The sequence below is a fragment of the Passer domesticus genome, chromosome 3 (genome assembly GCF_036417665.1).
Source record: "Passer domesticus isolate bPasDom1 chromosome 3, bPasDom1.hap1, whole genome shotgun sequence".
Taxonomy (NCBI): Eukaryota; Metazoa; Chordata; class Aves; order Passeriformes; family Passeridae; genus Passer; species Passer domesticus.
Window position 1 is genome coordinate 29882944 of NC_087476.1, and position 27830 is coordinate 29910773.

The 27830-nt window shown below is 43.8% G+C and overlaps 1 protein-coding gene and 1 long non-coding RNA gene across 5 annotated transcripts in view; one reads left to right on the plus strand and one right to left on the minus strand.

Moving 5' to 3' along the window:
• Nucleotides 1-99: 99 nt before the first annotated feature.
• On the minus strand, nucleotides 100-19784 carry B3GAT2 (beta-1,3-glucuronyltransferase 2). Of its 2 annotated transcripts, none has more exons than XM_064412350.1 (4): nucleotides 19648-19784; nucleotides 7199-7343; nucleotides 623-771; nucleotides 100-543 (listed from the first exon to the last, which is right to left on the minus strand). In XM_064412350.1, the coding sequence occupies exons 2-4, from the start codon at nucleotides 7341-7343 to the stop codon at nucleotides 457-459; spliced, it is 381 nt and encodes a 126-aa protein (XP_064268420.1). In that variant the 5' UTR covers nucleotides 19648-19784; the 3' UTR covers nucleotides 100-456. The 2 variants fall into 2 exon arrangements, with proteins under 2 accessions (XP_064268420.1, XP_064268419.1); XM_064412349.1 differs by lacking the exon at nucleotides 19648-19784 and adding an exon at nucleotides 18375-19288.
• Nucleotides 19785-25318: 5534 nt separating this feature from the next.
• The window catches only part of LOC135296252 (uncharacterized), a 66895-nt gene continuing 64383 nt past the window's right edge, over nucleotides 25319-27830 (plus strand). For all 3 annotated transcript variants that reach the window (XR_010358318.1, XR_010358319.1, XR_010358320.1), the window contains exons 1-2: nucleotides 25319-25516; nucleotides 26669-26797. This is a non-coding gene — a long non-coding RNA (uncharacterized LOC135296252). The remainder of the gene's footprint in view (nucleotides 25517-26668; nucleotides 26798-27830) is intronic.

The following is a 27830-nucleotide window of genomic DNA, read 5'->3' on the forward strand; positions in this document are numbered from 1 at the left end:
TTTATTTCATTATTGTATGACCTGTTTGACTGCTACTTTTAATGAAGTAAAGCATGTTCAGTTTGGAGGATCCATTTATACAGATATTTAGACCAACAGTTTGTGAGTTAAAATCAGTTTATAATTACACCATTAAGCTGGATAAATACAAAAAGTATATACATAAATAATGATTTTGAAAATACTCCATTGCAGCCATGTTTATCTATGTGGAAACAGCATTAAAACAAAGGTAAGTGTCAGTTTATTAAGCTGAGAGTTCAGAAATGCATGCAGACAAGTTAGAACAAAGCACACCCACTTGACTTGCTTATTAGAGTCTCTGAAAGCTTCCTTTTGTTTCCACAGCAGTCTGTGAGGTCTCAGGCAGAAGCTGATGACTTTATCTGTCCCAAGCGGGACACGCGCTGGTGCGTCCACTGTCCTGCTCTTGCGTGGGACTGTCCCCCCTCACTGTCATACCTCAATGTTGACTGTGTCCAGGTGGTACTTTGGCTCGTTAGCTAGATTCACCTTCTCTGTTCGGGTGTGCCATACAAGAACCTAGAAAATACCATGGGTGTCAGTAAAGTCATCTACGGAGATGACACGAAGGCTTTTCACAAAGTGTGGCAATCGGTACCTTTGTGCAGTTGTTTGCTTTTGGCTCCAGTTCCTCCACTGTTGTTATCTGTTTCAGGAAATCAGATTCTTGCATTCCTGGTTGAGAACCACGACGCTTGAATACGGCTTTGGGATGCGACAGGATCACTTGAAGACTCACAGCAAATCCTTGGAGAGAGGGAGACAGGGAAAAAAGTTGAGAAAAACCTTTAGGCCGTACATTTTTGTGCAGTTATACTTATGCCTAGAAATCTCCCATGTTTTTTTTTTAAATGTGTAAATTTGATTAACAGACAGTATTTGGTAGGGTTGTACATCCTGCATTGTATTGTTTTGTTTTGATTTGCCCTTAATATACTATCAGATTTTTTTAACTGCACCATTCCTTCAACATGTTAAATCTTAATTTCTCATCATGTAGATAATATAAGCTTTCTTGCCTGAAAAGTCAGGTATTGCTAAAATCTGGGGTTATTCTTCCTTTCTACTTTTAATTAAGAAATAAACTCAGTTATAAATAAAATAAAATGTTTGAAATTTATACTGTACAAACCATTCTACACTTCAAGATGAGAGTCAAGAAGAAAGGTTAAAACACCTTACAACTGTGATATTTAAATAGCTTTAGCCTGTAGATTTTTAACAGCCTTGTTGAGGAAAGACAAGTCATACTAATGCTCTGCCTTGGGAATGACTTCAGCACCAGTAGTCTGCCAAGCAGTCTCAGCTGGTCTGAGCCTAGCACAGCATGGCTCAAAGGATCTATTCAGTGTACACACCTCTCTGCAATGCTTTTCTCTACCCACATGCATCAGGTTCCTTGAAGGGAGACTGCAAACTGAGAAATCACTGGTTTGAACAAACTCACCCTCTGTGAAGAAGCTGCCATGAATCTCTAATTTGTCATTATTTTACAGAACTCTCCCAGTTTCCTTCAGCAGTGCTCAGTCATACGTATGCTTCTTTAACTATGACTCAAAAACTTGACTGATAGACTTTAAAGAAAAATGACATTTGTAACTAACTTCTTTTGTGTGATTGCCAAGCCTACCAAAGAAATCCTTTCTTCATCAGTTCAGAGTGGTTCCAGCTGTCCCTTTATGACACAAATAGTAACGGTTTTGACATCAGTTCTGGAAAACTCTTAACATTTAATTCTAAAGCCACTATTAAAATTTTATCAGTTTAAAATTGAGCATAACTTTCTATAACTTAATGTAACCCTCTTTTAGTAGAAATGTCTTGCTGTCGTATTTTCCTTGAAAGTATCTGTGACTTCTATGGGAGCCTTTTGAAGAGGAAAATGTAAGGAGGTAATTACTATATAGCTGTAAAGAAAGGCACACTGAAACCACTTTATCATGGTCTTGCTTGTGGGAAGAAGACAGCAGGAAGTTTCTTTTTGTTTTCAGTAAGAATTTGGACCCTGATGAAGTCTATGGCTTGGGTATAAACAGGTCCCAGTTCACTGATGCACACAGACAACATTTATACCCTGTGTGTTTGATGTAGCTTTATACATCCTGTCCTGCCTGAGGTACAGAGTAGGTGTCTGCATGGACAGGGCTTACCCACACCCTGCAGTGCAGTCTTGCTTCTCACTCCTTGTGGCCTGGCCATGATGGAGCACAAGGTGGGCTCTGTCCCAGTGCTCTTGGTAGCCAAATGTAATCATTTGGGAAGAGCTGAGGGTGAGAGTTTAAACTCCCTCAGCTACAGACAGTATGTACAGCCAGCTTGCTGCACCTTGAAAGGGGAGCAGAGACTTAGTCCTGATGAACAAAATGGTCTGCTTCACTTTAGTGGTTTTGGTTAGGTTTTGTTGGCCTTTTTTCCTCACATAAAACAAACTGTAAATTTTGGATGCAACTGGACTTTAATAATTTTGGGGACCAAAAAAAAAATAGTTCTTTTGCATGGGAAAGCATTTTTGGAACCCTGATCAGCTGTGTGAGCTGCTCTTTCTTTTTAAAAATATTTAAGATTCAATCTGCCCATGCATAAAGTAGAAAATGAAGTAAACACCACAATTAGTGTCCTAGATTTTAGTGCACAGAAACAATCTCACTCTAAGCAAAAGAAACAGATTTCTGCTGTTTATCTTTGCAGTGTCAGTGTGGCTCCCTGGACCCATAGCCTATACTTATCCATACATTAATTTCTCATAATTTCTCTTGTTGCAAGGCTTGCTCCTGTATTGAGAAAATTGCATTGAGCTCTGAGGGTGGATTTCTCCTACACACAGATGTTCAAGTGGGCCAGGGCCCCTGCAAGTGTCATGTGCCCTTGCTACCATGCTATTTCAAATTATCCTTTATCCTTTGAGGATGCTGTGAAAACTGTTGGTGCCATCAAGTAAAAGTTAAATTACAAACTGTGTTGCAGGTGGCAAGAATGTGAGCTACTCTGCACTGACTGGCCTGAGGTTTGTTTCTGTGGTCAGGGTCCATTCAGTCTTTGTTAAAAGAATCTGAAAAAAACCCAAAAAGCAGCATCTTAAAAAGATTAAATAATTCAAGGAGACTTATCTCCTGGCTCTCTAGTTCTTCAGCTCTGCTTTATAATGGCTTTATTTTCACATCTATGACATTTTGTAAGATGGATTTGAGAGAAAACCACTTTCTAGTGACAACTTTAAGTTGACTTAATCATATGTGTCATTTTGGTGTCAGAAATAGAAGAGACAGCTCAAGTTTTGACCAGTCTGGCACTAATTATTTCTCTCAGTAGATAATGATTCTGGGCTAATAGATGAAAAGACAGTGTTGTTTTGAAATCTATCACTAAACAGGGATTTATCTGGGATTACTGTCTCCATTATAGCATAACTGAACAGTGCTTACATGCATACAGTTATTTTACTTAGTCATTATTCCTGCAAGGTCATACTGGGCTTAACTTCACATGAAATGCCACAAGACAATTTCATAGCTGGAGTGTGAAGAGGTGTTTAGGGGTTTTTTTTGTGTTTAATGCAAGGTTATAAATTAAATCTAATTGGCTGAAGAGCCACCTAGATAGGAATTAATTTGTTGGAGGACTTGATACCTGGGAGCAGATACTACATCTGTTCTTCTTTCAATGTAAGCTGTTTCTGTTAATTCACACCTTGACTTGTGTTAGACCAATGGCTTCTGTTAAAAGGCAGAACTATTTTTCTTCATCCAGTTAAACTTCAGCCAGGGTTTAAGGATTTTGTTGCCATCGTTAATGTCATTGCTTCCTGGATGTTCTAGGTAGGCTAGTAGCTGAAGGCAAGCTGGAAACTTGAGTGTTTATCATTTCTGGAATGTATAAATGCTAATGCTCAGTGCTGGTGTTGGAAGAGATGTCCTGGTTTCCACACAGATCAAGATCCCACCTTCAGCTTGGGCTCTGCAGCTTTTGGGTTCTGTTCTCCCTGTGGTGTACTTTTTGGCTTGCAATAAGGCAGAAATGTCTAACCAGGAGATTTTGTAGTTAGGATCAAAGGCATCTGCTGACATTAATTCACCATGAAAGAGGCACTTGATTATAAGCCCAATGTTTGAAGCAGTATTTATCCTTGGATGGGAAGAAAGATTGGTGTTTTGTTTTGGTGGGGAGTTTTGAGTGCTGGCTGCCATACCACTTAAAATTTTTCTGTTTGTGACTTCCAGCAGTAGCACTTTCAATCAAAATATGCCATGGTTTGCAGTGCCATGAATAGACTGGCATTTTGCACAGGGAACCCTAAGAAATATGAGGTGTACTGAAGATCTCATGACTATAGCAATATTTTAAGAAAATACAATGAAATAGTTGGTTGCTCAGGCCCTAGCAGAGTTGCCTAGGGCACCGTGGATGAGCTCTGGACCCAAAGTCGAAAATCTGCTGGCCCAGTGATTTACAGTCACGTATTAATCTCTGTGACTGAAGTAGCTCCTGGAATGTTAATGCAAAGCAAGCATCTGCCTTCTTGAACAACGTTCACATTAGGAGAATCACAATCTGACTTTCTTCTTGACTGATCCAAAATTCTGGCAGTAAGGAACAGGCCAGAAGTAAAACAACATTTAATATAGAAGACTTGAATTCAGATCCATACTAAGTAACACAGTTTTTCCTTTCCACCTTCTCTCTCGCTTTTCTTCCCCAAGGGTAAGCAAGTCTGTGTCAAACTCTAGAACCCACCTCAATTAAAAACTGAAGCAGAACTTTGGAAATACCAGAACTAATTTGTATGGTGTGTTGGTTGCCAGGCAAGAAGCAACAAAGGAAACAGCTACTTTGCTTTCTGAATCCAGTTTAGCCTTGGAGAATAGCAGTATCAGCCACAAATGTCTCAAAATAAATAACCAATGTTTAATGAACTGACCTAATGTGATTGCCATGAGCAAGTGTGTTTCAAAGAATCTGGGGAGGTTGGCCAGCCAGGGTCATTGAGCTGACCCCAAGGAAATCAGCAGGCTCTGAATTTAGCACTGTATTTTGCTGTCTAGAATAAGAATTTTATTTGCTTAAAGTCAAGAATGTGCTTCTTCTGAACAGCCACAAGTTAAATTTGTGATCCCAAACCTTTTAAGCCATCACTGTTCATACCCAGCGTCATGATCAAATTCTTGTGAAAATCACTGTGAAAGATTGTTCGCTAAACCAAAGGGTTAGTGAACCTTACCAGTGCATTGGGACACAAGCACAGAACAGTAACTGCAGACAGCTGATACATCTCCATATCAGTATCACTGTATGCACCTATCCTGTGTGCATGGCAGTATTTTAACAGACATCCTTGATCTTCCTTATGTGCAGCATTTGGTATAACCTAAGTTCCTTGAATATGGAAAAATGCCAACAATGGTCTACAGCCTGGACTTAGGTTTGGTAGCAAGTCCCTGGAGGTGTGTTGGGAAGTCAGGAGAGAAGGGCAAGGGTAGGAAATTGCATGTTGAATGCATCCTGTAGCCTGCACCTGCTCAGACACCTATGGAGTTCTGGACTTGCAGTTCTGGTCTGTTTGTGCCCTGAAATTGTATTCCTGAGGGGAAGATGAAGATGCAAATTTCACATCATTTTTTTAGCAGTCTACACTGCATCCATTTCTCTCCTTACTAAAATTAAAAATGAAATTCAATTTCTTCAGTATTTTTTGAAGACTAATAAAAGTTACCTTGCAAAATAGTAACTCTTTGTTTCTGGTTGTGCAATAACTTCCTGTAAGTTTGGGGGGGGTTTGTCTATATGGCCCTCCCTTACGTGACTTTTGTCAAAGTACAAGCAGGGAATGCTCCTAATGGACTGCTTTTCCCTCATACCAGTGATTTAGCCAGCATCTGCAAGGTAAACAACTTAAGGACTTTCCATGTGTATCTTCATGTCTGGGTTAGAATCCCTTGGCCAATGTTGTGTAGTGGCTTTCTGCCTGCTGCTGGTGAATTATGGACCACGCCTTTATAATGCCATCAGTAATCCCTTAACTGAGTCCAGTATCAATATGTGTCTGTAAATCCACAGGGACTGTTCAGCTGCACAGCTGCAGTCCCTGACACGCTGCATGGTTTTGGGCATTGAATACCTGCTTGACCCCTGAGGAATGCCTTTATGGGAACACCCAAATACTTATTTTTATGCCAGATCATACTATTGACTTGAAATGCCTCTATAGTGCAGAAAAATTCACCTGATAACCTTTTTGTCTTTGAGGTGATAACAACCATTAGTCCTCCTTTATTTACTCTTTTTAACCAGTTGTTAAAAAGTGTAAATACTGTACATATTTTTATCAATAATTTAAATTAATGTAACAGTACTCTGTTAAGATGAGAAAAAACTGGACACTGTCCTTTTCCCTCTTTCAAAATATTGGGGTATCAGGATTAAAAAAAAAAAAAAAGTGGCTATTTCTACCCTATTCTTGCCCTTGTATTCCTGCCTTTCCCTCCTGAGTACAGAAGATGTCTAAGTGCAAATACCATATCATCTGCTGGGAAACCAGCTTCTGCTGTGTCAGAAATTGGACCTGTGCACAGTGGTGATTCATGTGGCAGTTGTGAATGTATACAAAAGATTGTCTAAGCATGGACTGTCAGCAAGACTGAGCTGTGTGGTGTGCAAACTTCACTGCAGATGATTGATTAGATTCATTTTGAAGCTTTTCTGCCTTCATCTACCAGGCAACAGCTGTCAGTGATTTTTCCCCTAAGCCCAGTGTTTCAAACTATATCCATCTACAGTTATCACTGTCATTCCAAATAACCAATGCAACATGAATAATTTCATGATAAAGTAGCGTTTTACAAGATGAGGTCTAAGAAGGTCTGCATTTATGCTGCCTGGTTTAGATTGATGCCAAAATGACAGGCAGGGACTCCTTGCAAGAATTGCTAGGATGAATTAATTTACAATTAACTTGTTTCAGACAGACAATTCATACAACATAAAAGCCGAGTTGCCACATAAAAATAAAAACAAATTAAAGTAAGTTCAGATACCACCAAGCAGCAAATTAATTAGACAAGATGTACAAGCTTAGGATAGTTAGTGCCAAAGGGCTGCGCACTCTGCCAGCACCTCAGAAGTTTAAGAAGCTGCTTAAATGGAGAAATGGAAACATTTGTGTGCCGTGAGGGAGGCTCACCTGCCATGTCGATCGCGAAGGGCCTGTCGGCTCTCCAGCCCGTGTACCAGCCCACCACCTTGCCGTTCTCCACCACGGGCCGCTCGTAGCGCCGGCCGCCCACCAGCCCCACGGGCCACACGGACACCTTGCGCGTCGTCCGCATCTGCAAGAGGCAGGCACAGCGTCACTGCCTGCTCCCTGCGCTCTCCGGCACCGCTGCTGCGCCCAGCAGTCACCGAGACTGGCAATTCAAAAGCAATTCCAGCTCACACGCTGCGGCCCAAGGGCTGCGTGTGCCCACTCCGTTTCTGTGAAGTCTGCAGCTCTCTAGTCCATAGGCATCTCAATTCTACTTTAAATACCCTATTCGTGGTATCTTTTATACCAAGAGTTTTTAAAGCTGTGAAAAAACAGGAGGTTTTGTTCTTGTTTTTTTGGGTTTTCAAAGGCATAGTAGATCTTTTTTATCTGCGAGACTGCAGCATTCTGGCAGTGGGCTAACGTCTATAGATACTGTAGAAACCCAGTTAGAGAAAATAGAATAATAATGATTAATACACACTTCACTATGACAAGTACAATTAGTTTGGGACTTGTTAAAAATGCATTGAATAGAGGAAATTATGACACACAACTCTTTCCTACCTGCAGCAGACCTGAGGTGCAGCTCAGATCTATTAAGGATTCATGAAAAAAGATTGCTAAGGCTAAGTCCTTTTAACTTCTGTATTTTCCCTTTAAAAGCTCTGCTAAATTTCTGAGAAAGACAAAAAGCAGGCCAGGCAGGATGCTTATTATCACCAGCAACAGTTTTTCCCAGTGATGATAATTAACTAAATGCAAAACTGGAAGTGTGATCCTTATCTAGCATAAAAGAAGCCATAGGTATGAAAAAATTACTGTAGCAAGAAGTGACCATGATTGGGAGTCACTTCAAGAAGGGCATGGAAGTGCTGGGGCATGTACAGAGAAGGGCAGCAAACCTGGGGAAGGGTCTAGAAAGTGAGTTCTGTGAGGAGCAGCTGAGGGAGCTGGGGGTGCTTAGCCTGGAGGAAAGCAGGCTCAGGGGGGACCTTATCTCTGCAGCTGTCTGAAAGCAGGGTGCAGCCAGGTGGGGGTCAGCCTCTTTCCCAGGTAACATTGGGAAACAGCCTCTGGCTGTGCAAGAGAAGGTTCAGGTTGGCATCAGGAAAAAAATTCTTCACTGAAAGGGTGTCAGGCACTGGAATGGGCTTCCCAGAGAAGTGATGATGTGACCATCCCTGGAAGTGTTCAATAAACTGGATATGGCACTTAGTGCTATGGGTTAATTGATGTGGTATTCAGGCAAAGGCTGAACTCGATCTTGGAGGTCTTTTCTAACTGTAAAGATTATGAGTCTGATTCAATGACTTCACATAACTGGTTCAGTGGTGCATATTCTCCAGTAAACAGGAGATGAGATGACAAAAACCTTGACACACTGCTCCCCATGGGAAAATCAGACGGTCTGGCGTGAGAACTTGAGCAGGCAAGTGCACCAGCACAGCGACTTGCACAACGTAACCACACTGGTTCAAAAGCCACTGTTTTAACACTGTGCTTTAAATGTGGTTCCATTTAAATGAGAATTAAACTCTTTCAGTGTAATGTGGGCTTCATTTGATCTATTCTAAAAACAGTCTCGTCTTTTGTTGTAATTGAAACTTATTCCTTTGGGAAAGGTTATCCCTTTTTCCTTCCAAGCACTCTTCTCAGCAAAAACAAACACAGTTTTACATATTTGTAACTGCAGTCCCCTATCGATGGATGCTGAAGTAAAAGACAACCTTGGTTAAATATTAAACACTTCCCTCTCTCTCTGCCAAGGTGAAAGATTTATCATGCATATCATCAAGACTCACAGGAGTCACACCAGAAAAAAACAAAGACATCACGTCAGCGTGGTTCACATTTCTAAGCCAGAAGTATTAGCAGATTCTCAGAACTTTCACAGAAAGTATAAAATACATATTTAAAAATCCACAAAAATGTAGGCACACACAGAAGAGAGACATGCACCTTCTCTCCCTCCAATTATTTGTGTATCTTCAAATTTGTTTATCAGAAATTTCTCTCTTCCACCCTAATAACTGTTGCAAGCTGGAACACCTCACTTAGCAGAGTAGCAGCAGCTCACAGAGCTTAAGAGCAGGGTATGTATTCAGCTGGCAATATAGGGAATTCTTGTGATAAAGATTATCTCCAAGCCATTGCCTGCTTAATTGCCAGTGAGAGGCTGCCATGAATCTTTCTAAGGTTATTGATAAATGTCTTTACCTGTAACTGTTCTCCCTGCTTAAGTTTAACTTTCTAATCTCTCCCACTCCTCCCTGTAGGAAATGCAAAGTTAGCTATTTGGGTATGGACATTGGCCAAACCTTCTCATTAAGATCTTTTAGCCCTGGTTTTAATGACATGTCTCTTTTGCTTATTTTGCTAACAGCATGTTTATATAAACATCCAAACATACCAGACATGGACACAGGGAATCATCCTGTTGGGCATGTCTACACAGCACCATCAAGCTACGTTCACCCAGCTGTGCCACACCAGTAAATACCACAGGATAAACACACATGGTGCCATTAATACTTCCTGGAAGGTGTGGATACCTGAACAAATTATTAGTGCTCAGAATTGCAGCACTTTGGCCATCCTGTGCCAACTGTCTGTACCTAAACTCAAAATGCCACAAGACAAGGGCAGGCATACTCTGACTGCAAGAGAGTGGCCAGGGCACAGTGCACCCATGCCCTGCCTGTGTGCACAGTAAAAGTTTGGGCAGCTCTACTGCAAAATGAGCCAGGTTACACAGGACTTCTGAATTGGGTCAACAGCAGCCTCAGCATCTATGCTGGCAGAACCAGATGGATTTACATTAACACTCTGTGATACACAGTGTTTTGGAAAACCTTGTCAATGGAGAGTATCTCACTGACCTGGTAAAACCAGCATGAAATGACCCAAGAAGTTTTGAACTAATAATCTGGGGTCAATCTCAGTGTCTATGAGTTATGTCAGTAAAGCCACCATATGGCAAGTTTCCCCTTACAGAGTTCCTACTTCTGTCCTTGGGTGTCTTTATTCTTACAGGTTACATTTTTGAAGAATGACATAAGCAGGTGTCAAAAATACAGCAATTCCTTTAAGTAAAAGCTGAAAGAGCACATCTAGACCAGTACTTATGCTAATTCTGAAATACCTCACAGCCTTGGGATATGCTAGGCAGATGAAAGTAGGAATATTTCTTTTAATCTTCTGAGAATAGCATTACTGCAGTTAACATACTGATATGTGAAGGCTGTATTTATGTATGATGGGGAAAAAGCTATTATTTGGATTAAAAGGCCAGCTTGCACCTGGAATTTTATGCTGCTAATCATCAGGACACAAAAAAAGTGATTCAAAAATGTGTTAAATCTGAATAACTTTAGTGCTGTGGGTTATACAACTGCCAAAAATCCTAGGACTTACAAACAGCTTCCCAAATGACTGTTCTATCTGTCATTGTAATGACAGCAGTAGCACAAGCTGTGTTAACACTCAGCATTTAAAGTCCTGGTTGCTTACATGAATGGTATTCATCTTACACTTTACTCTCTGCAAGTCAAGCATCCGCTCTGTCCTAGTTAGACTTCTGTGGTTAAGGAGCAGAGATGGGAGCCCACTGGCAGGATTCATCCTGCCTGGCTTGGACAGCTCTCTCAAGGTAGAAGTGCTTTTGTCCTCCATTTACTTTTTGAAAGGGTGTCTTGGGCATAGATGGAGAGTGATGCTGGGGTGGGGAAGATGGTAGAGCAAACCTGAATGAAGTAGGAGGGGGAGGAGAACTGGGAAGGAGTGGGCAAGGAAATGACAGGAGAGATGAGTAACAACTGATCAAAGAAATACCAGTGAGGTGATGGGCATGCAACAGTAAATACAAAAAAAGCAGAATAATCACTGAAGAATAGCAATGAAATGCAGGAAATGGAGCTGAGCAATAAAAGACAGTGATAAAAGCATTGCTAAATTTAGCATCTCATTAGTCAATCAAGAAAAGCTGCTTAATGGGATGCGCTGGACTGATGGATAGGGAAGATACCAAGCCAGTAACAAAATATAAAAGCCCAAGGGGAATGAAGGCAAATGACAGAGAAAAGGAAGCATGGCTGCACTTCCTACAGTGAAAATGCTTCCAGACTGGAACAACAATCCTGCTGTTTTTGCAGCATGATGTCAATGTGTTTCTGTTTGGGATTCCAAGCCCTCTGCAAGGGCAAACCTGCTTCCACGCCTTGTAAGCTTTTTCTCCCTGTCATTTCAGTCCCTGTGTGATTTGTGATCTGTCCTGGTCAGGCTACAGGTTCACATCCGTGCTCACCATCCTACCCCACACCCCTGCTCATCCCAGTGGTATTCCAGCAGATTTCTATGCAAAATTCCAATTTATTCCTACCAAAGACAGGATCTAGAGCTCCTTCACTACAACAATTCCTCAGGACAAAATGTTATGGGTGAAAGCATAAGCACAGCCAGGTTCCCTGTCAGTTCTCACACAGTTCTCTGCACTACTCATAGGCCGTTTAAAGACAAATTCTTCTTCAACTAAACTTATGTGAGAGCCCTACAGCTCAGCCTGATGCTGTGCCTGTTCACTGAGGCTTTGGACAGAGCTCCTGCCCCCATTGACCTTCATTTCAAAGGAGGTACCCAGTCATAGAAAACCTGTGCCCGTGGCTTTTGTGGTTCAGGGACTGCGATGCTTAGGGGTTAGCAACTTCAAAAGGCAAGTTTGTTGTTGGCAAATCTGACTGTGAAAGGTATTCTCCTGGGAACACTTGTAGAAGGGATCTACAAATCAAAAAATTGTCATTCCTTGATGCAGCCCCTCTGCAGCTCTCACAGGTGATCTGCTTCACCATCCTCCCTGCTAGAAAGCCTTTTTTCCAAGCATCTGCTTTAAACCTCCTCTGCTGTTTTGTACACAATCTACATTGCAGAGAGAGGATAGTTTAATTCCCCCTTTTCTCCAGCAACATTTTATATATAAGGTACATGACTAATGTTTCTAAATTATACCAGCATCTTTGGGCACAAATGTCAATATTGCTTCCCTGCAGAAGAAAACTGTACCAAATTTAACTAAAGCAGTTTGCAGCCAATTTCTGTGGACTGGGACAACTTCCAAAACATTTGCTACTCATTTTACTTCTGGGCCCTTTTTACTGGTTGCCTCATTCTAGTCCCTATCATTCCACTGGGTTGTGTTCACTGCACCTCTGAAGAGCTGCTGACCCCATGTAATTAATTTCCTAGCGACAGTATCAGTTTCACAGGTAAAACTGCTGCTGCCAGTGCAGAAACAGAGAGTACTTGGTACTTTGTAACCAAGCAAAAACCTGTTTCAAATAGCCCTTTTTTTCTTCTTTTTGTCACTGTTTCCTCTCATTTTTAAGCTATTTCATTCCCTGCCAGTCTTCTCTAATCCAGCCTCTTTAGCATAGGTATTACATGTCTATGTGGAAGAAAAATGTCAGTGTGCATTTAAAATCTGTCATGTACTCCTAAATCATTTATATACTAGAAAGGTATTTAATGCACTGCTAACTCATATTTGGATCACTTTTTATTCTGAAAAAAATAACTAATGACTGCCAGCTAATATTTAATTCTGCCGAGACTACTGAATGTTATTTTTAAGACTATTATAAAAATCTGATTTTTTCAACCAGCTCCAAGAGATACAACAAAAGATTTTCATGTTTTCAAAGATAAAGAGATTCACTTATACTACTTTTAAATCTTTTGCACAAATATATCCATTAAAAAATACAAAGAAGTTAGCTTAATACAGTGTATAAAAATTAGAACAGTTATGTAAGTGTTATTGAAGGAGCACTAACCCTTCCCTAGTCAAAGCTGGAAAAAATAGTAAATATTCACCTCTTCTATAATGCATTTTTGAGTTCCCCTCAAAATATTTTATAAATATGATCACAGGAAAACTGAAGCCTGTGTGACATGCAATGCCTGCAAGTATTTCCGTTCTATTTTTAATAACAAGGAATTATTTTTTTAGGCTACTGAAATGGCTGTTAAAAGCCATTAGAATATCTGCCACCTTCATACATACCTTTTGAGAGTTAAGGGCAGGAACACAGAAAGAAAATTCTTACAGTCTGAATCTGGGGCTCTTTGAATCCTGAGCTACCTGTAAAGGGTACCTCAACCTGGGGAGAGCAGGATGAGCTCTGTCCTCTCACACCTCCTTTCCAGCTTCAACTCTACCATCATATTCAGGCACTCTTGTGCAAGCAACAGCTACAGCAAACTGAATTCTGGTCCACAGCTCAGTGGGCAATAGGACTAACTGCTGAGCTGCTGAAGTTTGGGTCTGGTTTCTTTACCTCAAAAATAACAATCAGGGCTGCGATCTACTCTGAACCCCACGCTGCAGGGCTGTATCCACATCACACCTTAGAGTGTGGATTTCTCTAAGGAGACCCAGTCTGCACATCCTCTCCTTGCACTCAGACAAGAGAGTGGAATGTGCCACACTTGCATGCACCCAGCAAATAGTGCCAAGAAATTCTGGCCATTGATGACCAGGAGGGTGGCAGAGAGGGGAAACATGGTTTTAGATAAGAGCACTTTAATTTCAAATATATCTCAGTTTAGATGTCTGAACAAAACACAAGCAAAAGTGTCAGAAATAACCTAGACAGGAATCTAAAAAACTCAGTATGTTTTTGAATGCAGCAAGCTCACCGAAGACCTTTACTCCTCTTCTTGTACTCCTCATGCTGCTCACCTTTGAAGGTTTCAGGGCAGTCTGCACAATCAACAGCAGAGTGGATCTCCAACACTAATTCCTCAATTTGCACACATATCCAAACACGGACCATGGAAGTGATGGCCTTTGGCCAGCTACTCGGCATATGGAAAATGCAGAGAAAATGCCTGAGACATAGAAACATGAATTCTGTGAAGAGTTAAGGGAAGTGGAACTCAGCTGTCTGTCTTCAGTTTCCAGTGCTTAGGTTAATCCTGTTTTCAAAATCTCTCTCTGAAGGTGGAATGCCAGTATTAGCTAAGGTTTTTTTTTCTTCTAGAAGTTTAAAATGTGAAATCAGCAGTTGCTAGGCATCAGTCACAATATTACAATAACTTGCATTCAGGAATAAGATGAAGCACAAATGCACCAGAAACTATAAGAATCACTCCAAAATGAACAGCATGTGGTAAAAAATAGAAGCTATGGTGAGTCATGTAGAAACATTTGTAAAACATCTTAAATATAACAGTTGGAATTTCAGGCCTTTCAGTGGCTTTTTTATGAAGGCAGGCTGACTTTTAACATAACAGGATTTTCAGAAAGCAGACTTGTTTTTGATGGAGAGATGCACAAGAAAACCTCCAAATGAACAGACCATACCTGAACAGAAAATACCTAAATTATTTCTGAGGTTTAAATCCCAAAATAATAAATGGCAAAATACAATATGCCAGAACCACAGGCATTAGAGTAAAAGCACAATTTTTCACCTGATCACCACTACACTCTCAAGCAGAAAGTGTAAAAGCCACGCCTCTACTCCTGGAAATATTTCTTCATCATTGTGAAATTCTTTAGAGTACTAAAAGGGATGCAGCAATCAGTGAATAGCTTGGTTTCCTCTCTGCAGCCTTTCCATGGAAGGTGAACCTTTTCTAACAAAATGCTAAACTGAGCCATTGCTGTAGCAGCAGAAGGACAAACCAGGCTCTCCACCTTATTCTAGAAAGGACAACTAAAACTGTTTAGACCCTGCCCAGTTGAACTTTGAGGACATAGTTTCACCAGTCAAAAACTGTCCTATCTACCCACATGCCATCATAGGTCTTAGGAAAAAAGATAAACAGCAGCCAAGGGTTCCAGACTTACTACAGAAGGTGACATTTTCCAGACTATAAGCTGGGGTTTTTTTCCTGATTTCCATTAAACACACTTAGCTTAGGTCTACTGGGCCCAGCTCACTCCACATCAAATATAAAGTACTCATTCCTGTAAGCACCAGGCAGAAGTGCTTTGTGCAGAGATTAGAATTTCTTCATCAAAAGCTCTCAGAAGTATCCCATGGCATTCCATGTCAAAGCATGTTCGTTTTTGATCATGGCCTCATGGTTTATACACTACAGCTCACAGAAAAGCCTTTGCTGACCTTGCTTTGTTAAAAGGCTCCATCTCCTGTAAGGACACCAGAGAAACCCACAGCAAAGGAGCTTCCTTAAACCCCAATCCTTGACGACGTGCAGTTCCCTTGCTCGCCTTCTGCTCCGCAGTCCTGCTTGTTTGACCTCTGAGCAAAACATTTTCCTAACTCAAATGTTCCTCTCATGCTGGCTTTCCAGTCCTAACCCATCTTACTTCCCATCTCCCCGAGGCCCCACTGGTGCCCTGGAGCCAGCTTTGGCTCAGCAGCAAGCATCACAGAGGGCAGAGCTGCTGTCCCACAGTGCAGCAGGTGTACAATGTGCACACCTGCCTGCAGTGCTGCTGGCCCTGGGGGCTGCACGCCCCTGTGCCCGTGTCAGTGACCTGCTGGAAGTGACACAGCCAGCACAGGATGCTGCTTGGGTGAGAGTTCAGAGCTCCTGTCTCGTCCTACATTTAAACTACTCCCTCCTAGTGAGCAGACTACAGTTTATCAGTTTTTCTCCTTGGGGAAAGCAACTGCTGGTCTGGAGAATTGTTCCTGGCAGGGCAACAAACTGAAAAAACTCCCTCTCAGGTATAGTTACCACCATTTTTATAACAGCAATTACTACCAGATTTCATCTGCAAACAATGCATTCTGAAGCTGTTCTCTTCATGCTTGGAGAAGACAAGTATAATTTACGTTCATAAATCAATCAATTCCTGAAGGGGAGATCAGGATTTACCACAGGGCTGTCAAGCCAGAATCCATGAATACATAGATTTTCTTTTATCGAGTCAAGAAGCAACCAGCCCTCTAGCAGTGCCTCGACTGCAAAATCAGGCTCCTGGCTCACTCTAAATGTAGCCTCCCACACGTAAAGGCGCATCCCCTTGGCAGAGTCTGCCAGTGGACTTTGCCAGGTCGGCAAGGCATTCCCACCCAGAGACCCTGCCAGCGGCTCCTCAGTGACCCCAAAACAGTCACAGGAACTCACAGCGGCAGCTGAAGCAAAAGCTCCTTCTCTGCTCCTGTAACTGAGAGTTCCCAGCTCCCCATTTCTCAGGGAAAACTCATTCATGCATGTGTGTCTGCCTGGGAACACCAGGCTCAGAACAAACAGCTCTTTCCCAGCAGCTCAGTGCAAGGGGAAAGGGAAGCCTTAGGGTTGCAGAGGTTCATGCTGGAGGTTACAGTCCTTGTTTGCAAGAGGAAACACAGGTTGCCTGTTGTGCTTGCAGATCTCAAGGTTAACCCTTCAGACAGCTTTATCCCTTAATTTTGCTGCATTTCCTAGCTAATTAGAGAGGTAATTTGTACCTTTCTGTTTCATAATTCACAGCAACTAGTAGAATAATGATAGAAATTTTAAAAGAATAAATGTGACCAGACTCCTTTTCAATAGCTATGGAGCAATCAAGAGAAATGCCAGCTAATACTGTTCCTTCAGCTTGTCCCTAACGTTGGTACTCGAAAAAAAAAAAAAAAAAAAAAACCCAAAAAACAAAACAAAACAAAAAAAACCACAAGAAAAAAAAAAAAACAAAAACAAAAAAAACCTCCCAAACAAACAGTATATATTTGCCAAATATCTTTTGTCCCACATTCCTCATTGTGTCAAAGTGTATTTTCTGTTTCTATTAACTGACTCCCTAGGATTCAGTCAAATTAGCCTTATTTCTACAAATACACGTGAGCATTCCTGTAACATCAAAGATGGGTATGTGAAATTACTCTGCATTATATTGCACTGAGCACAGCTATGAGAATTTTTTAAAAATCAATTGCAACAAAGGTTTAGCCTCGAGGCAAAGGTCCTTAAATTAGCAGCTTCAATGCTGAATGCCAAGTGGGCAAAAGAAGTAGGGCATCCCTGTTGAATGGGGAGCCCGCACCTGCCCACACACTGGAAATGGAAAGGGATGCGTTATGAACCTAAACACAAGCGAACCCAAGCATTTCTAAACCAGCTTTCCCTACGGGATTGCGTGCGCTCCGCATCTCCGTGTATCACGTTCACTTCAGCTGGCTGTGAAGCACGCGAGGAAGGGCGCAGCCAGCGGCAGGGGAGGGAGGGGGTTCGTTCACCTCGAGCACAGCTCTGTCCCCGGCACCGCGCACACACCGCAGCGCGCCGCAAGTGCTCTGCTGCCAACTCACTTTCCTGCTTCCTCCCTCACTTCCCCGCCAGGGTTACTCTCCTAGCTGTCACAGAAGATCTTTCTTCTACTGTTTTATGTCCACTTATTAAACAACCTCCTTCCTGCCAGGGGGAGCCCAGAAAGCAAGCTGGATATCCTCTGCCCCGAGCGTTTGCCAGTTCCCACCACAATGAAACAAAGCCCTTCACCAAGGGGAGGCAATGAAGGCAAAAACAGGTCCCTTCACAAAAGAGACTCCTGAAAGGGCGTTCAGTCGTTACACGAGCGATTTGCTGCTTCTAACAGCGAAAGGCTTCAGAAAGGCAACTAACTCCACGCGAAGAAGCCAGCTCTGGCTTAATTCATTAGGGCCAAGGTAAAAACTGAAGGATGGCGAGTCCTGATGTGAGTTTGCCCTACAGGGAGAGGGGTGCAGCCTGAAAAAAGGAGCACTTTTCAACCCAGTTTTGACAAAAACACAGGATACCTTAAAAAAACCTTAAACTTGCCTCGCTCGGCAGCAAAGTGAAAAAACAGCAGTAAAAAGTTGGGGGAGCATGGAGAGGAGGGACAAGAAAGTTAAAACCAAGAGAGCGGTGGTCACACAGAGGCAGCCCCGGGGAGCCCGGGTGAGGCACGGGCACTGCAAGCTCTCCGGGCGGGGAGAGGGCTCGACTCCCCCGTGCCCGGAGTTTTTGGTCAAGGGACACCGAGTTCGCCGCAAAGCGATGGGAACAGCCCGGCGCGGGAGCCTGGGGAGGGGGAACGGCAGGAGCCAGAGGGGAGGCGGGGAGCGGGCATGGGGACGCGGCGGGCGGCTGCGGGGAGCGGCGGAGCGTGGCGGCCGAGAGCAACCCCCTGTCCCGCACGCACCTCCTGGAACAGCTCCAGGCTGTAGGTGTTGTCGTCGTCGGCGAAGAAGAGCACGCCGGGCTGCGGGGGCGGCAGGTGCTGATGCCGCTGCCGCAGCCAGGCCAGGCCGGCGTTGCGCTGCTCGGTGGCGCGGGGCAGCCCCGGGCGCTTGTAGCGGCGCGGCGTGGGGACGTGCAGGTGCGTGCAGGGCAGCCCGGCGCCCGCCACGAAGCGGGTCACCAGCTCGCTGCGCGCCGCCGCGTCCTCCACCAGGATCCAGTGGAGCCGCGACACCTGCCGGAAGGTGTTGGCCAGGCGGGTGAGCTCGGCCTTCTGCACCGGGCGGCTGTAGGTGGGCGTGATGGCATAGATGGTGGGCAGCGCGGCCTCGGGCCGCCGCCGCGGGGCGGGCGGCCGCGCCCCGCCGCTACCGCCCTCGGCCCCGCCGCGGGGGGACAGCGCGGGCAGCGGCGCCCGGCTGCTGTCGATGTCCAGCACGATGATGACGATGAGCACCCAGGGCAGCAGCAGGAGGAAGCGGCTGAAGAGCAGGGACTTCATGCTGCCCCCGGCGCCCTCCCGCCGCGCCGCCGCTCAGCGCCGCCCCATAGACGGGCGCGGCGGGGCTGCCCCACCGCGCTGCTCCGCGGGGCGCCGGGCGGCGGCGGCGGCGGCCGGGGCGGGCGCCGGGCGCTCCTTCCCTCCCTGCCTCCCGCGGGCGCGGGGCCGCCGGCGGGGCGGGTCGGGGAGCCCCGCGGGGCAGCTACCGGCCCCGCTGCCGCCGCTCCTCTATTCCGCGAGCGGCCGCCCTTCGTCCTCCTCCTCTTCCTCCTCCCGCTTCGCCCTCGGCATCGCCGGACCGGGGCTCGGCGGGGGGCTCTGGGGAGACGCTCCTTCTCCTCCGCTTCCCCGGGCGGCTCTGGCGGTGCGCGGGGGCGGAGGGGAGGGCGGGCGGGAGGCGGGAGGGAGGGTCCCCGCGGCGGGGGCTCCCGCCCCGCCCCGCTCCGGCTGCCGGCCGCGGGCAGGGAGCGCCGGCTCGGGGAGCTCCGCGCTCGGCGTCCTCGGGGGCCGCGCCGGGCTCCGGCCGGCGGGGACGGGGCTCGGCTGGCCACGGGGTGCTGCTGCTCTCCGCGGCGGGCGACAACTTCGGCCGGGGCCGGGACGCCTTCCCCGGGACAGCGCCGGCCGCCCGACGGGCAGGGCAGGGTCCGTGTCCGAGTACTCACCCCTCGGAGCGGCGCAGAGCCGCTCGCTTCAGGGCTGCTTCGGTTTGGTTTTTGGGGTTTTTTCCTACCTCGGCCGAAGTAAGAAGTTGTAAATAAGGCGGCGGTTTGCCGCAGATCCCCTCGGTGCCCGTCAGTCGATGTCGCCCCCGGCCCCCGCCCCGCACCGCCCGCGCTCCCTGCGCGGCATCTCCCCGTTGTTCGGGCGTGCAGCTTCCCCGGAGACCACATGGAATTGAGAGCTCCTTCTTAAAAAACATACGTATATCAGAATTTCGTAATAATCTGCCTGTCCTTATTTTGAGGAAAAGGCATTCATCAGGTGCTGCAACACACATGAAATGCACAATCTAAAGCCTCTTACAAATCCTTTCCTCACAGGGAAGTTTCCGATGCATTTTTCAACACTCCCTGCTGTCATAACTAAACACTTCCTTACAGCTTGAATTATGCTTTTAAAACTTCATGCTGCATAAGAACACAGAAGCACAGCAGTAGAGTTTGCAAATTACTGAGTTCTCCACGATTCTCTGATTAAAACGTAGAGATCGATTGATGTTCTCACTGGCTTCTGAGCTATTTGAGATAAGAAATAGAATGATTCGTCACTGATACTTTGATTTTTGGTAGGAATAGCATGGCTTGCAGAAAAGGGGGATGCCTGCACGCCAGCCTCCTGGGCTTACACCACTGCTTTCTTTCCTGTTTTATATTCAGCCTTCACATTTGCATGTGTATAACAAATGTAGATAACGTGGACACTGTCTATCTATCATTCATATCTATCCCAAATCGATTTGTTATTCAAAAGGACACACACACACAGAGGACATCGATCTGACGTAATGTAAGCTGGAATTCATGAGAAAGTGAGGGCGACACCTGGCCAGGCACTGAACATCTGAATGAAGAAACATCTGTGTAGCAAAGAGATAATTAGAGTTAGCATGTTTAGTGGAGGAGTGGAAGGGTTATTATGTGATTAATGAAATAATATGGAGGAATGGAGCAAGCATAAATAGTTCAATATATTCAAATCAAGAACATCTCAGACACAACATTACAGCTGCCTAGTTTATGCTGGTGCTGTTTATCTAGAGGACGATCACCTAAACTGTGTCTTTCCAGTGACTGAGCACACCATTGTTTTCTCATTTCCAGTGCAATTCTATTTACAGAGATAATTTGTTCAAATAATGCAAACATGTGTATCAAAGCAACATACCAAGAAGATATTGCTTGGTATCATTTGCAAGTCAGCAATCATTTGGAGAAGTTAATTCTAAGCTTGCCACTTCTAGATACTCTATGATACCATGTCAGGATTCTTAAAAACTTGTTGGGACCTAGAACCTAGAAACTAAGGGTTACAAATGTATGTGTTTAATTGGCATTTTTTATAGCAAAACATATTAAAATATTTTTAAAATACTGTTTTTTCCCCTTTATATTACCTTTCATCCAAAAATATTATCTTTAGTTAACTTGTGTGTTGTATTCAGAGCCTATAGAGGATACTTAATAGTTTATGGCTGTAAGACCTTAGTAAAAGCAGAATAAGAATAGCTGAACATAATTGCAGCAGTTTAGGAAGGAGCACAAACAGTAAGCACCAGGGAGGTATCCCGATGAACTGTGATCTTCCATCTCTTTAATTGTATTCCTGAATGCTGGCAACTCTGTCTCTCTGTGCTTGCTAGCAAATACTGCCTTTACTCCCACCACGGCTGCTGTAACAGCAATATGAGACACGTGGTTATTTGATAACAAATTGCAATGAATACATTTTCCCCTCAGAAGCATTGTAACACTTTCAGGTGCCACAGAACAGGCTCGGAGGTCATGAGGCAGATACATCAGGTGTGATATCAAATAATGCAGCAGCATTTTCCCGTTAGCTTCACGTGCAGATTATTTCAGATGGAATGGTAAAAGATAATGAAGGCACCACATACAAGCCAACTGCTATTTATTAAATTGTTGTTTCTTGATAAGCAAGGCAGAATGTTCTTCCTCTGGAAACTGGAAGAACCCAGTCAAATTACCACTCCATTTGTGGGGGCAAACTGTCTACAAAGATACTTTTTTCAGCTGAACACCTTAGCGCTGGTTATTATAAAAATTGTCACATTTGATTTGAGGCCTCAGGTGCAACTCTGAAATAAAGGACGAGTTTCTAACTTGTGATGGATGGTACCAATCACTGTGTGACTCAGGCTGTTCCTATGGTTTCACACATAGTATGCAGCACAGTGCATATTCTGGGTAGTATCAGTGTGTGTGGGCAGGCATTTCTCTTTAGAATTTGGTCCAGAATTGTTTGTTTGCAGTAGTTTATGGTTTGGGTCATCTATTATGGTGCTGTGATTGCTGCCTCCATTCTCCAAAGATTTTTTTCAGAGATGTGTCAGGACTTGGCATCCAATTTTTCATTTGTTTTCAAAAAAAGCTACCTCTACTTCAATTTCTTGTGTTTCTTACCAGCAGAGGATGCGTGACTCTGGCAGGAGAATGCCTAACACAGTCCTAGAGAGCAGCCTGTGTGTGCAAGTGTGCTATGCACACCCATACTAAAGAAATCCCATCCCTAGGAATGCTCTCCTCAGGCCCACGGAGGCTTCCTGTTTCAAAGAGGAGCACACAGCAGATGCTGGCTGGATGCAGTCACAGGGGGTTGTGTAATGCTAGCCAACAATATTGTGCCCTGGCTCCTTTCTTCTTCATTGCTTTCAGTCTTTCCAATGTCTGTGTAAAAGGATAGGTGTGGCAGGGGAGTTGCCTTAGCTGTGCAATGGATGTACAGTTCCAGCATTCTTTAAACAATTTAAAACAATTCAGCTCTTTGCCTTTCTCCCCCTGCTGGGTCAGGGTCACCCACCCATCAGGCAGCTCTGTGCAGGGGCTTCTGCTGCGCTCCCATCCAGCCCCTCAGCTGGCCATGCCTGGCAGGGGACAAGCTGGCCAAGCCTTTTGCTTGCTCCATTGAATTTCCCCAGTTTCTGAACATCAGGATTTGCTAAAGCTAGGTACAATAAAAACTGTGTTGTTTGCTTTTGGTTTTTTCCCCCCAGTTATTGGAAAGTTGGTCTGAGTAATACAATAGCATTTGAAATAAAGCTATTAAAATTTATTGTTTCATAGGTTCTGCAGCTGATAGAACCATTACAGTCCCGTGGGAAGCAGAAGCAAAATCAGCTGGATAAACATATAAAAATGTGCAATTATTTTTAACTAGTGGATGAAACACTGGAGAGAAATAGTTTCTATTTCACATGGCTGTAATTGAATAGATGAAACCCAAGGATGGTTCAATTCTTTGGGCTGTTCCATATTTTTCTTTCAAAAGCAGTGATCGTTGGTGACTGGAGGTGGGTAATTAGCTCTGGCATGCAAAGGGGTCTCATCATCCTGGCTTCTGTGATGGGTAAATCCAGATGCCAGGTGACTCAAATCACAGCAGGCAGAAGACTAGCCTGCCTGTCTGAATGAAATATAGGCAGTGTAGTTTCTGTGTTTGCAGTTACACCTTTTGGCATTGCTCAGTCAATCAAAATGTGTAATTAGCCAAAAAAAAGGGCATTGAGGCTGCATCCCACAGGAGTGTCAGAGAACATCCGCTGTGTACTGCACACTGAAGTGCACAAGGCTGACCTCAGGGGAGTCACAGTGTATCCAGGGATTCAAATGGGAACAGATTTATTACACGTTAGTGAAGGCCCAAAAGACCAAGGTGTGAGCCAGGCATCCTGCTGAGAAGGTGATGTTCTGCCATGTGACAGGCACAGATCACACTCCGAGTGTCTGCAAGAGGTATCTTGCCATCAGCAAGGGGCAAAAAAGGTACAAAAAAATGAAGCTTCAGCACAGAGCACAGCAAAAGCATAATTTCTTCTGTCCTCTTCTGCTCCTTTACACTTATTTCAGCCTCATTAGACCACCTAACAGTTTTTCTAAGACAGCACATTTTCCTATACTATCCAGTTATGGGAACCCCTGAGAAGTTTAATCATCCAGCTCAGAAGAGAAAGCCCCACACCCTCACACAGGACACTGTGTCAGAAAACACAGCCTGTGGAGACTGGGCTGGACTTGCTAAAATAATGTATGAGGCGTCTGTGCTGCTCCAGAAACAGGAAACCAGCTGCCCAAGCTGACAGTGAGAAGTGAGACTACATGTTTATCTATGCATGTAGGCCATTTTGAAATAATTTTCTCTAGTTCTTTGTTCCTTTTCCTAATAAGCCAACTTGTTTATCACTATAGCAACCAGTGACAAATTCCTGGAAAGAAGAGCTGCAAATGCCCATTTGGACCTCTGTGGTCACGGGTGGTTGGTGCGAGCAAGGTGTCACACCTGCCCGCAGAGCTCTGAAATGCCGTGCAGGGAAAGGGCAGGGTGAGGCAGGCATGACAGGGTGTGACACAGTGTGAGGGGGATGTGCAGAGTGAACAGGGCTAAGCACAGCTTGAGGGAAGCCATCACAAAACTAAACATTTTTGTTTCAAGTGAAAATAAACCTGTTAAACACAAGGCAAAGTAAGTTTGAAGTGGAGAACTGAATCCTGAACTGGAAAGGCTGAAATTCAATTATCCTTCTGTGACATGGGCTCTGGTGATGAGAATTGGGAAATTGGTGTACAAATAACCTGCTCAGAAGAGGTCCTGCAGGCACAGGTATGGATGGAAATCAACACTCTCACCAAACATCTGCTGACAGCAAACACATCTGAAACCTGCACCAGTGACCTTCTTGCTGGCACTGAGCCACATTCCAGGTGACATCTCACAACTACAGCATTTGTTCAAGTGGCAAAGGTGTGGGGTTGAGCAAAACGTGTTGTCCAGAGACAACCCTCAGGGGCAACATAGTTACACAAAAATTAAAGCGTTTCTTTGCTTATCTACCTAGAAAAATTCATGCACAACCTATCCCCCCAACTTTCCCTCTCCTTCCTCCCCCCCCACCCCATTTACAAGAATATTAGCAGAAATGCAAACGCTTCATCTTCTTTTAAATCTGCCTTTTTGGATAATGTTGAAGAGGACCACTCTTATGCTGTTTGCCTGCCCCTCCCCTGTGTTCACTTAACTCATATCAGAAGCCCCTGAGCTCTCCTTATGTTCTGGTACCTACTCAGTTTGTTTATATTTTGAGTAAGCCCTGAGTATGAAGAGATGAAAGTTAAAAGCTGTATAAGCTGTATGGTTGGAAAAGGCTATTTGACCCTTGGTCTTCACATGGAGAGGGTTGATTCCTTTATTCAGTTTTTTTTTTTTTGTTTTGTTTTGTTTTGGTTGTTTTATTTTTTTGTAATATAATATTGTATTAATGAGGTAATGTTGTTGTAGCACCAGTGTCCTAGTGAATGTCAAGTGAGCTTTTAAGGAGACATATCTTCTAGTAGACTACATGATACAGTAAAAAGGAACCCAAGCAGATGAGTGTTCAGGCATACAAATTTTTCTTGGGGTCTCAAAGAGCCCTCAAAAAAATGCGCTCAAAAGATGAACAGTTTCAAGACACTCTACGGAATTACTCCTCACAAAGAAAATGTTTTCTTTCACGGTGTTGAGATTTTTTTCTAAGGACCTCAAGCTGATGGTTTGTGTTTTAGCTTGGTTTGGCTTGGTTTAGTTTGTTTTTTGTCCTTGAGAAGTCAAAGATTCTGCTCCAGTTTCTCTTGAAATCATAAAGGAACCTCCCACCTCTTTATGTTTCAGATCTGCTTGAGGCTTTATTGACAGAATGAATAGTTTTGGCATAACCAGGCACGAACTTAAACCAGCACTGCCAGATGCAATCAAACTTCTCAGCAAGCATGATTCTCCCTACCTGAAAACTAAATCAGTGCTGCGTGAATCTGTTATCTTCCATCTCACTGTTCAAAACCGGATCTGGGCTGACAGCAGTAACACTGAGACAGCTTGCAATCACCATGGTAAGTGGGTATTATATGACAAGGCTTGCAAACTCTCCTGCAAGGCAGCTGGGTGACATCTCATATTGTGAGCCCGCAGATAGGAAAGTTTCTTGTCTTGGCTAGATTTCATAACATAATATTTAATTCTGGATTGGCCCTTACCATACAGAAATAACTGGCTGACACTGCTCTGTTTTTTATAAAGATTTTCTTGAAAATAGGTGTTGAGGATGTATCTCTGAGGTGATAAGTGGTTTATGGCATCTCTGAGTGATTTATGGCATTGTAGTGTTTGAGCAGTTGGACACTGTCACATGATTTCAAAAACCTAGGGCATACACCTGCCTCCCCAAACTTGAACTTTGGGGAGCTAGTTGGAAAAACTGAGGATATCTCTTTATCTGATATTTTTATGTGTGTTGTATAAGTAATTGTATCAGATCCTGGGAGACATTAGGCACGCAATGTGAAAAGGCACATATGAAAGCGTGATCTCTGTCCAGTAACCCTATAGTCCCAAAACAACCAAGGATTTATTGTGGCTAGGGAAGAGCAGGCACCTTTCAAATAATCTCCTCCCTAAGCTCACATTTTTCTCCTCTCGACAGGCTTACCCGTGCAGATCCAATACAAAAAAGAGAGAGGACTTTGCTGCCTCCTGGTGCAGACTGTGAACTGTGGTTCTTCTAAGGCAGTGAAGATGGCATTCTTGTCTTGGGCAAGACAGGCCATGAAAAAAGGGTCACACTATATCAACACCAAGCAGAAACTCATGGGTGGGGAGTTACTTGAAACTCTGCCTCTTTTTTCCTCTCAAATACTCTAGATGAAAAAAAAGGGACAGCTGGCCTTGGTCAGCACCCAGTTGGCCTGCATGCCTTGTCAATATGTCTGTGGATTACTGCTGCCTTTCCATCTGTTCATGGCATCTTCTCCCATGCCGAAATTCACATTGAACCCTAGCAGTGGCCATGATACAGTAAATATAAAAGTTACACAGTACCCTTGCACTGAGCTCGCACACTGAGCTGAGATTAGCTGGGCTCAGCAGCCCTGAGGAACAGGCTCTGGGCTGGTGATATTTGTAGCACTGCCACTGAGCCACAGAGATAATATATTGCTCCTTCCCCCTTCACTCACCTTCCCAATATTTCCTCTCTGTCCCAGCAGGACGTCTCTGGAGCCTTCCAACTCAAGCTCAGCACAGTGCTCTGTGTTTGAAAGCATATGGCCAACAAAACAAAGAGCTTGCAGCTGGAATTTGAATGTGGCACAAACTGAATGGCTTTAAAAATCAAGGTATGTTGCTAGGAAGAAACAAATTGTAAAGGTGCCTGACACAAAAGGAAATGTAGACCAACCACTGGTCTCAAGCTAGGAGCAATTGTCTAAACTTCCCATGATGGTAATGCAGCCATCTCCTGATGCAGTACCTCACTGTGCTGATGGTAGCAAAGTTCTCCTGATATTTTACACAAACCTTGTGTTCATAGGTTACTGTCTCCTTGCAAATCAAAAATAGCTGACCACTTTCCTATTTTTAGTAACATTTTAGACAATTAGCACCCATACCTCCCCTTCATATCTGCTTTTCTACAGAAAACATTTTTTAATAATAATTATTCTTTAAACTCATAATAAATAAAGGTCTTTTTACTACATCTGTATATTTCCTAAAATGTGGACTTTAAGACAAGAAATATTGTTCTGATCAAGATCTTATCAGTGCCATACCAAAACCAATATTTCGCATCTATGCCTTTCATATGATAATTGGAAGAGTTAGATTATTTTTATTATCTGTTATTCCTATGGTAGTCTTCCATAGTCAGGTGTTCCATACATAATCCTACTCCCTCCTTTCCAAGGTGATATGGCTGTGTTTCTCAGGATTGTTCTTGTTCATGTCCTTTTTCCTTAGACTTTTCCCCTTTCCTCACAAACTCATAAAATGTTCAGTGATTTCTGTGATTTTTTCCACAGGAAAAGCAATTTAAGTAATTTCAGGTCATCCAAGTATTCCTTGAAAGATTATTTTCCTATTCCTAGACTGTTCTTTTGTTGTTAATTTTAAAGATTGTTAGCCAATAGATCATAGTTAATGTGTAAGGAAAGATTAATTCAGTCCTATTTAGGCTATAATTTTTGAAAATCTATCTTTAATATTTGCGTTAATTTAGTGTAATTGTAAAGATTTTCTAAATTTCCCTTTTCAGTACCTGCAAACTGTGTAAAACAAATCATGACCTTTCTCCTCCTCAAAACGTTCTGATTTTGAAAACTTGTTGTAAGCTGACTGTCACTCTGAAGTATGATCAACAAATTCCCCACA

What these genes read in the sequence shown, in the direction of transcription:
- B3GAT2 (XM_064412349.1), bottom strand. Translation starts at nt 18,914, where the DNA reads ATGAAGTCCCTGCTCTTCAGCCGCTTCCTCCTGCTGCTGCCCTGGGTG. An exon ending in GCCTGGAGCTGTTCCAGGAG is followed by an intron (nt 7,344 to 18,374) that starts GTGCGTGCGGGA and finishes TGCCTCTTGCAG; the next exon opens with ATGCGGACGACGCGCAAGGT. An exon ending in CTTCGCGATCGACATGGCAG is followed by an intron (nt 772 to 7,198) that starts GTGAGCCTCCCT and finishes CCTCTCTCCAAG; the next exon opens with GATTTGCTGTGAGTCTTCAA.